This window comes from Panicum virgatum, chromosome 8N (genome assembly GCF_016808335.1).
Source record: "Panicum virgatum strain AP13 chromosome 8N, P.virgatum_v5, whole genome shotgun sequence".
NCBI lineage: Eukaryota > Viridiplantae > Streptophyta > Magnoliopsida > Poales > Poaceae > Panicum > Panicum virgatum.
The window spans coordinates 37,882,327-37,892,034 of record NC_053152.1 but is presented as its reverse complement, the minus strand read 5'-3'; the positions used below and the strand labels follow the sequence as shown (position 1 = coordinate 37,892,034).

The window sequence follows — 9,708 nt, the reverse complement described above, 5'->3', positions numbered from 1 at the left end:
AGACTAGTTACATATAATTATAGTGTGATTTTCTGTTTTTTTTGTGCCGTACTTGCAAAGCCATTTATAAATCCTTCACCAGATTTAGCATGTGTGGCCCCACCAGGGTCGGTCGACTCAGCTGCCCTTGCTAAATGTGGTGATGGCCGATTGGCCGTGCCCGTGCGCGTCACGGATTCGTCGACGGCGACAGCAAAGCCGCCGGCCGCGTACGTTCCATTTCCCTGCAGGCGGCTGCACAGGTGAGCCAGGGCCGCGGCACTGCCGGCCAGCACAGTATAAATACACGGCACAGGCCACAGGGTCGAGTTCCTTCTCGCCACGGAAACCTGCCGCAATCGAGAGAGAGCTCTAGGCGTCCATGGCACCGGCGAAGAGTGTCGACTTCCCCGCTGGCGCCGACGACGGCTGTTCGGCACCGGGCCCAAATGAGGGTGGCGAGGGCCACCGCGACGACGTCGAGGCTGGTGGCACGGCGATCGCACCGGCACCGGCGACGACGATGCTGAGGCCGAGGTGTCAGCGGGGGCGCCTGGCCTCGCTCGACGTCTTCAGAGGCATCACCGTCGTGGTCAGTAAGCTCAGCCTCCCCTCCACGTTCCTACTGGTCCAAAGATATGCGAGCACGCGCGCACATGTGTGTTCTTTGACGGCCGCCATGGATATGGTTAAGCACCTGCTCGTTAGAGCTGAAGCAAGAAGGCTGGGGTCTCTCCGCACACGACGATGCGGATGCCCGCATGATATACAAGGGGTCTTCTTTTGACATTACTAATAAATAATATTTTATGCAAAACACATATTAGTCATTAATTACCGAAATTTGCCATGTGCATCTATCGGCTAGATGCTTTCACACTAGCTGGTGGGCTACCAGTAGCTTGCTAGTCGCCATGGATAGGGTGTTAACTTGGGTCCAAGAGGAGACTAGGATCCTATATCAAAAAAAAAAAAGGAGACTAGGAGAGTACTAAGAGGAATATGCTGGTAGTGTTGCCGAGACTCGAGAGGGAACGAAACCGCTAGCGATAAGGAATCTGCCGCGGTGGCTGACCGCCGGCTGCCACGGCTTCTCCATCACAAACAGAAGAAATTGCTCCGTGTGCGCCATCAGAAAACGGACGGCCGGATCGACCCCCTTCCGGATTTTTTTCGTCCTTGTTGATCGAGCATGTGTGAACGACCTTAGCTAGAAACCGAGGCGAGGAGAGACTTGTGTCTTTTTAGGGCCGTGTCGTTGTCATCATTGTGTCCACGAAATCAATGGCCGCGTGTCGTCGTTTGTTTTGGTCTTCTGTTGCGTTGGGCGACTCCTCAACGACCCCAGGCCACTACTGCTCCATCCTGTCCTGAATAAACGAAGGCTATGTTTGGTTGCGCGGTGTAAAAATTTTGAAAAGTCATCTTTCTGCATTTAAAGTACTAAATATATACTAATCACAAAAATATAACTCGTCTGTAAATCGCGAGACGAATCTAATGAGACTAATCATTCCGTCATTAGAGGTTGTTTACTGTAGCAATTTAGCATCTAATTACAGCCTAATTAGGTTCATTAGATTCGTCTCGCGATTTACAGGCAGCAGTCGCAATGCGTTTTTTATTTCGTCTAGATTTAAGTCTCCATGCAGGTACCGGAAAAAATTTTTGGAATTTGGAATTTTGCATCTAAACACGGCCGAAGTAGCATGCGTGTTGACTGATGACTGATCAGCAACGCGGGCGTGATGTGACACAAGGATCCTTTCAGTAAAGAGATCATCTAAGCTAAGGCATCCACACACGTAAACAAAAAGAATAAGATGGGTCGAGTACGCCTCAGAAGCCGTAGCTGTTGTTCCTTCACGGCTGACCTGGAGTGGAGTATATATTCAGAAATTTTCATTTATGGAGTATTTCCCAATTGACATGGGAACTTTGCGCCTTACTTGGCGTCTCAACATCGTCGTCCCTCGTTTTTTTTAGAAAATCATTATTCAAATAATTTTGTTCAAAGATAGTTCTTTCAAACATTACCAAGCGCTAAAGCGCATTAGACACATTGGGCGTAATGAAAGGGTTTATTATTTCATCGTATTGGTATGCACATATTATATTATAGCATCTTATAAAAATTATGTAGGAAATTAGTTTATCTGTATATACAATTATTGCAATATTCGTTTTATCAAAATAAAAGTTTTCCTAGTAGAGACAAGATTCAGACAGAATTGTTACTTGTTTTTTGAACCGGCCTTAATTTATATTTTTTTTATAATGGAAATAGAACTCGGCTTTGACCCCCAGAGGAGGCTACAGCCAAAACAAAATTTGCTGCCCATACGACTGCGATCACTCACACAAGACTAAGTAGGAAATTTGCAGCCAGCCAACAGTTTGCTGAAGATACTTATTAAGAGCTAATCCTATTACTAAACCTCCATCCATGGTTGGCAAAAATATGCATGACCAAAACCTCCATGGTTCGACACACCTCCTGTAGCTCCTCCTTGTCTTCATCACACCTTTATAGCCGAGCCCATAGCTTGAGCCAGTGTGTGCCCCGGTAAAGTACCTGCATATAAATTTTAGATGGTGATATGTCAAACACTATATCATCCCTACTAAGCCAGATAGCCCAACATAAAGCAGATGCTCCTGTTAGCAGTTTTCTTCTTAACTTGGTTCCCAGTCTTCTAAGCCAATTACCAAATAAATAAGTAATACTTTGAGGTGGACTTAAATTAAAGGCATAGTGTACAACTCGCCAAAGGAATTTGGCCACATGATAGGTAAAAAAGAGGTGTTGAATAGTTTCATCACTAGAGCAAAAGAAGCACAGTTTGTTACCATTCCCGTTCCTTCTTATTAAATTATCTTTAGTAAGGATAACACCTCTTTTTAGGTACCACATAAAAATTTTAATCTTCAGGGGCATCTTTAATTTCCACAGATGTTTGTCAAACTGTACATTACCATTGCTAATAATTGCACTGTACATTGAGCTAACGGTGAACGTACCGGTTTGAGTCAAATTCCAACAGAAGGCATCAACATTATTATTTAACTGAACATGACTAATGCGAGTAACCAAATCATGCCATAAATTCAGATTGTGACCTGTCAACATTCGTCTAAAGGACACGTTAAGCGGTACTCGATCAAAGACTGATGCTACCATTGCATGTTTTTTCCGCACAATATTAAAAAGAGAAGGGTATTGCTGTCTAAGTGTATGACTGCCTATCCATTTATCTTCCCCAAAACGTATTTGATTGCCATCATTTAAATGAAATGACCCAAAATTCAGGAAGGAATCTTTGCCTTAATTTATATATTTCATTGCTGAATAAAACTCGTTTAATATATGGTCACCGTGCAAAAATGACAGCTTATGGTCGTTGTGGATGATGTTGGTGGCCTTGTTCCTGCCATCAGGCACTCACCTTGGGACGGCGTGACTCTTGCAGATTTTGTGTTCCCTTTCTTCCTCTTCATCGTTGGAGTCTCATTGGCCTTTGCATACAAGGTAGTCGAACAAAAGATCCAATGCAAACATTATGGTAGTACTTAACAGAAAACAATTTATTACCACAAAATCTGTATATTTTTCTACTATGTTGAAAAGATTATAATGAATTTTGCAGAGAGTGCCTGACAGAGCGCTGGCAACCAAGAAGGCTGTGATCCGGGCTTCAAAGCTCTTCCTTCTAGGCCTAGTACTGCAAGGTATGATACTGGTGGTTGTTGGTATCTCTCTACTTAGATTATTGGTACGGATGAGGCTCAATATGTACATCTTCCATTCAGAGGAAACACTGAAAGCAAGAATGACTTGATATTTTCTCTTGAAGGTGGCTTCTTTCACAGCATCCATGATCTTACTTATGGAGTTGATATTCGCAAGATACGGTTAATGGGCATACTTCAGGTATCATGACAGCTCTGTCTATTCGCTATCCACATTCTATGAATCGGCCTTGCATACAATCTTTTATATTTTATTTCCAATTGGTCATAAACTCATATTAAGGAAAGTTGCATCCAGCAAATGCCCAAATTTGCTGATTAAAAGTATCCACTTGCTGTAGAGAATTGCAATAGCGTACTTAACGGCAGCACTTTGCGAAATATGGCTAAGAGGTGGTGCAAGTGACATTGGAGCCGGTGGCTATACGTTGATTAGAAGATATCATCATCAGCTGTAAGCATGCTACAACTTTAACAGACAATTCAAATAGTAAAGTGTCAGTTAGACGGTTAGATAATGCATGTAATTACTATTTTTGCATTGCATCACTGTGTATTCTTTTCCTTACTTTGCACAGGTTTGTGGGTTTGGTTCTCACGGTCACATACACGGCACTTTTGTATGGCATGTATGTGCCAGACTGGGAATATGCGGTCACATCTCAAGACACCACTTTGAAGCACTTTATGGTAATAAACCAATAGATATAAAAAAATATTTTGCATCCTTTTATTTGTGGAAAATTTGTGTTCTTTTTTTGATGAAACGTGGAAAATTTGTGTTCGTTCCAAGGTGTTGTTACCTAATCTGTTTGTGAGCTTTTGCTGCATCCAGGTGAAATGTGGAGTCCGGGGTGATACAGGACCAGGATGCAATGCCATGAGCATGATTGATCGACATGTCCTTGGAATCCAACGTCTCTACACACGCCCCGTTTACCTCAGGACAGCGGTATGCAAAAAAAATGCAGTTGATGAAGTGCGGCCTAGACGATGACTTTTATGCATATTTCAGTACAGCAGATTCAGATATTAGCGTTAGTTATTCTTTGAGAATATTAAGGATACTATTGATGAGCTAACATTCTTATGTGTATTTTTTGGGCATAACTATATATAGCAATGCAGCATCAACTCCCCACGAAATGGGCCGCTTCCGTCAAACGCTCCCACATGGTGTGAAGCTCCCTTTGATCCTGAAGGCCTCCTCAGGTAATTAGTGGCTTATTACTGTAGCTTAATTTCTAATGACTTGCTTTGGTTCTAATAAACTTCATGTATTTCTTTATGATGTGTAGTTCCCTGATGGCGATTGTGACCTGCTTGACCGGCCTTCAAATTGGGCATGTCATTGTGCACTTCAAGGTGCCAATTCAGAGGCTACATTTTTTCTATTTAGTTGATTTCTCTGCATATTTTGTTGTTTCAATTGGAGTTAGTGCTATTCCTCGATAAGTTTGTAATTGTGTTGAGTGACGTATTGGAGGAAAGGAGATTACTGGAATAGTAGAGGGATTTTCAAATCTTTCTACTTAGTAGTCTAAGTTTCTCAATAAGGATAATTAATTCGGTCGAAAAAGATAATAAGATTTCATTGAAGTAATAAGACTATTCCAATTCGAATAATAGTTGAGAAAGAATCACAATAAATGCAAAGATGGTCCTATTCCTCGATAAGTTTGTAATTGTGTTGTCAGTTTTATGTATATGTAACTTATCTTTCAGTTCCCTGATTTCCTCTCTAAATTTTGTTACTACAGGAGCATGGAGAGAGAATAGTGCGGTGTTCAATTCCATCTCTAAGCTTGCTGATTCTTGGATTCTTGCTTGACTTGTTTGGTAATGAATTGATATGTTAACTAAACATTTTGTGGCGATAACAACAATTGTGTTGTATGTTAGTCAGGGGCGTAGCCGGAGGGGGGGGGGGGGGGGGGGGGGGGGGGGCTTGCAGTGAAAATTTTGAATTTGATCAAATTAATAGATAAATTAGCACTGCTGCCTCCCCCTCTAACAATGGAAAAAATAAATTCCTGACTAAGCCCCTGAGTGATAGTGCCATCTACATATATACACCCTAGGGTACAACAGTGTGATATCTACGCCTAGCATATGTAATACTGAAAAGGTTCCGCAAATTAAACTACTGAACCTGGATAATTGTACTACATAACGACCACTAAAATTTTTGTGTAGTTATTTTATGTCCTAGGCGTAGAATAGTAGCAATTTTATTTTGTAGTATATATGATTATCAGCTACATTTGCATTAACATGCAGGCCTGCGCTTGAACAAGTCATTGTATAGTCTGAGCTACACCTGCGTCACCACGGGCACCGCGGGTCTCTTCTTCGTAGGAATCTATTTGCTGGTTGGTGAAAATTTTCTTTTTATTAATAAGTACTTGAGCTCTGCCATCCATTTGATGAAGTATTGTGAGAGATACCTGAATGCGAACAAATGATAGCAAATAATTAAACCAAATCAGCATGAAGACATGGTGTATCAACAACTTTTCAACATACAATTTCCCCCCTTATGTTCATGTATGTATGACGAACCTGAAAGATTTCGAATAGATTGTCCCTATTCCATGAACATAATAGAAAATCTGCAGTTCATGCCAGATATGATGAAAAGTGTGTGATACATGGATTCATGATGCCATCAACAGCATGATATGTATTTTCAGGTGGATGTTTATGGTTACAAGAAGCCTTTTTTCCCTATGGAGTGGGTGGGAAAGCATGCCCTCATGATTTTTGTTCTAGTGGCATGCAACATCGCCCCAATCCTGCTACATGGCTTCTATTGGAGGGAACCACAGAACAACCTTGTAAGACATATGACCATGTCCTTTTCGTTTCCCTTCCATATTCCAAATTATGAACTACTAATAATGTTTTAACTTACGAAATATTGGTGCCACTTGTTTTGTACAGTTGAAATTTTTCGGAATAGGAGGCTGATCATGACCACGTTCCTTCTTGTCGACTATTATGATTTTAGGATAACAATAACACGTCATACAACACTGGTTTTAGTTTCGAACAGCAGTCAGCCCTACACAGATGCTAAGATTAGATGCTAAGATTAGAATGGGCCCATACTAGTGGAAATGTTATAATTGGCAATATGAACTAGTACGCAATCGTGTTCAGTACTTCCTCCGTCCCAAATTATTAATCATTCTGTCTTTTCTAGATATATTAATTTTGTTATATGCATCTAAATATGATATATATCTAGATACATAGCAAAAGGTATACATCTAAAAAAGACAAAATGACAAATAATTTTGGATTGAGGGAGTATATTAGTAGCTTTATTCATTTCATATTTTATTTGAGGGGGTCTGCAGTCCGCTTTCCCCAATATTGTTTCCATAATCCCAAACCTTCATTCAAACAACTCAACAGGGGCACACAAAAATACCCAACACAAACTCAATAAATAAAATCCGCAACATTCAACACACCATATACCTCAAGAAAATCAAAGCAAAATTAAACCAAACCCAAACAGATCATGCATCAATGTACATGTGGTGCCAGCAAACAAGCAGACGAATGCAACAGCAGCATTGCCATGTTCACATCGGAGCTGGCGCCACAGACGAGGTGTCACTGCCGTTGTTCTGTTGGTAGTATGGCAGCACGGTGTAGACGGTCTGCATGATGGTCATGACGAGGAGGAAGATGGCGGCGGCCAGGGACATGAACGCCCAGGGGCTCCGGAAGTAGGTGTGGATGAGGTTGGCGCGCCACATGTTCCAGGGCTTCCGGCAGTAGGCGTTCACCTCGCGGTGCACGGCGTCGAGCGCGCTGTCCGGCTCGAGCACGACGTCCTTGGAGATGCTGTTGAACAGCTTCGCCACCGCCTTGTCGCTGCCGACGGCGTTCTGGATGATGGCCCTGGAGCTCAGCAGCGCCACGTCCTTGGCGGAGTCGATGATGTTGTCCATGAAGAAGACGTACGCCGTCACGTCGTTGCCGGCGCCGACGTGCAGCCGCTCGAACGCCATCATGTTCAGGAACATGTACTCGGTGGAGTCGTCCACGGTCACCGCCGGCATGCTCAGCACGCCGTGCCGGAAGCGGATGTCGTGGAGGCTCTCCGAGTGGCTCTTCTTGAACCGGATACCGGCCTCGTACAGCTCCACCGCCGACCGGATGATGTCCGCCTCCGGCACGTCGCGCGAGGTCCAGTGGGGCGCCTGGTAGGGACCGTAGAGCATGTTCCGGCGGTGCACGTCGAGCGCGTGGAGACCCAGGCTGCTGCCACCGGACGGCGGCAGCCGCGGTGGTGACAGGGACAGGAACTTCAGCACCATCCTGTTGATGGCGTCGCCATTCTACGTGCACATGCAAAAGGCCGGTTTCTATGGTTAGTTCTAGTTATAATTCAGATGTAACTGAATTACCGATGAATAACCATAATTCAGTTGCAACAAAAGAAACCAATGCAGAGGTGACTCAATAAGTTATTCTTCTTAAACATGTAAATTTTTCCCAATCCCAGAAGAAATTGAACTGCTATGTATGTGTGAAACTGTTGTAAGGTTCATAAGGATATTTCTCTCTCCGGTTCAGGAAAGAATGAAGTCATCTCTCTCTCTCTAAAAGCAAGTGTGATACCATGTGAAAAGAAGAGAAGTCAAGATCGAAGATGCTACATCTAGCTTTGCTTTTGCTTTATTTGGCTTCGATGCCTTGATAAAGCGAAGCATAAAGAGAGCACTACTAGAAAATGAAACAAATTTACGTATTTCAACTGCTTGCTTCATTCATTCTCTACTGAAAAAATGTTTGCTATCATTCAGTGTCGAAAATGTTGAGTAGAAAACTCTGTAATTTACCGGAGACTTGGCAGTCTCGACGGCGACGAGCCTCTCTAGCAGGAGCAGCGGCAGCTGGTTCTCGAGCATGAGCATGTCGCGGCGGATGTAGGGCACCATGTAGAGGACGCCATGGTGGCTGAAGATGGGGTCGTTGGGCGCGTAGTCGCCTGCGTTCTTCCTGCTCCCGTCGAGGTTGGTGGCCCTCATCACCTCCAGCAGGAAGCACCCGTCGACGATCATCATCTCCAGGAACCGCTCCCTCCCGTCGCCGCTGTCGCGCCACTCGGCGCCGAGGTCCAGGTACGCGCTCGCCAGCTGCTCGGCGACCTCCTCGACGGCGGCCACGAACTCCTCCAGCGGCTTCCTGGCCCGGCGCAGCAGGTGCCGCAGCGCCCGGCGCTTGTGCTCCTCCATGGGGAGCAGCTCGGGGTCGCCGTGGTGGAAGGGGCCCAGCGACACCACCTGCGGCCGGTACGCCTTGGGCTTGAGGTCCTTGATGCACGCCGGCACGCGGTAGATGCAGTGGCGCTGCCACCGCGACACCTCCACCGACGGGTCGGCCTCGCCGAGCTTCTTCTCCACGTCCACCACCCATACCCGCTTGCCGCCGCCGGCCGCAGCCATGGATCCGACAAGGAATTTGTTGTCTATGTTAAGTTGTTAACTTGGGATTCGGCTGCTGTAGCTAGATATGTAGCTACTACTCATCTAGACTTTCACGAAGGTAGGTTAGACACTAATCTAGACTATAGAAACCTCAAAGTTTATATAGAGATGTATGTGTCCAAGATATCGGCACGGCGAATAGCTAGCCACATTGGCATATCGGGTAGCTTGCGTTGCATGCCACCGCTTGCGTGTGCTATGTGGACGATAAAGAGGCCTGTCATGTGAATCCACGGCAACTCAGATCATTGAGCCCTGTGTTGAAGTATAAGTGAGTTGTCCACCTCTTTCAATCAGTTTAAGCTTTTGGGTTAAATTGGTTGGTGCACACAATTTAATATGGTATTATATCAGAGGTCTCGAGTTCGAATCTTGACGAGCGCGATTAAATAAAATAATTGCAGCTGATTCCTAATTTCTACGTCTGAGACTTGAAGAAGCCTACTCGTGAGGGGGAGTGTTGAAATATATA

General features: G+C 44.4%; 2 protein-coding genes across 3 annotated transcripts; one reads left to right on the top strand and one right to left on the bottom strand.

The window, feature by feature from the left end:
* Positions 1–302: 302 nt before the first annotated feature.
* Positions 303–6,963, top strand: LOC120685991 (heparan-alpha-glucosaminide N-acetyltransferase-like). 2 transcript variants are annotated; one of them, XM_039968142.1, is made up of 13 exons: positions 303–571; positions 3,371–3,508; positions 3,627–3,708; positions 3,834–3,910; positions 4,071–4,183; positions 4,308–4,419; positions 4,565–4,708; positions 4,850–4,941; positions 5,028–5,094; positions 5,490–5,568; positions 6,010–6,101; positions 6,423–6,566; positions 6,673–6,963. In XM_039968142.1, the coding sequence occupies exons 1-13, from the start codon at positions 362–364 to the stop codon at positions 6,697–6,699; spliced, it is 1,377 nt and encodes a 458-aa protein (XP_039824076.1). In that variant the 5' UTR covers positions 303–361; the 3' UTR covers positions 6,700–6,963. The 2 variants fall into 2 exon arrangements, with proteins under 2 accessions (XP_039824076.1, XP_039824075.1); XM_039968141.1 differs by having other exon boundaries at positions 4,565–4,681; positions 6,423–6,690.
* Positions 6,964–7,111: 148 nt separating this feature from the next.
* Positions 7,112–9,448, bottom strand: LOC120685992 (UPF0481 protein At3g47200-like). Its single transcript, XM_039968143.1, has 2 exons — positions 8,589–9,448; positions 7,112–8,084 (listed from the first exon to the last, which is right to left on the bottom strand). The coding sequence occupies exons 1-2, from the start codon at positions 9,192–9,194 to the stop codon at positions 7,323–7,325; spliced, it is 1,368 nt and encodes a 455-aa protein (XP_039824077.1). The 5' UTR covers positions 9,195–9,448; the 3' UTR covers positions 7,112–7,322.
* Positions 9,449–9,708: the final 260 nt, after the last annotated feature.

What these genes read in the sequence shown, in the direction of transcription:
- LOC120685991 (XM_039968141.1), top strand. Translation starts at nt 362, where the DNA reads ATGGCACCGGCGAAGAGTGTCGACTTCCCCGCTGGCGCCGACGACGGC. An exon ending in GGTTAATGGGCATACTTCAG is followed by an intron (nt 3,911 to 4,070) that starts GTATCATGACAG and finishes CACTTGCTGTAG; the next exon opens with AGAATTGCAATAGCGTACTT. An exon ending in AGAAGATATCATCATCAGCT is followed by an intron (nt 4,184 to 4,307) that starts GTAAGCATGCTA and finishes TACTTTGCACAG; the next exon opens with GTTTGTGGGTTTGGTTCTCA.
- LOC120685992 (XM_039968143.1), bottom strand. Translation starts at nt 9,194, where the DNA reads ATGGCTGCGGCCGGCGGCGGCAAGCGGGTATGGGTGGTGGACGTGGAG. An exon ending in TCGAGACTGCCAAGTCTCCG is followed by an intron (nt 8,085 to 8,588) that starts GTAAATTACAGA and finishes ATGTGCACGTAG; the next exon opens with AATGGCGACGCCATCAACAG.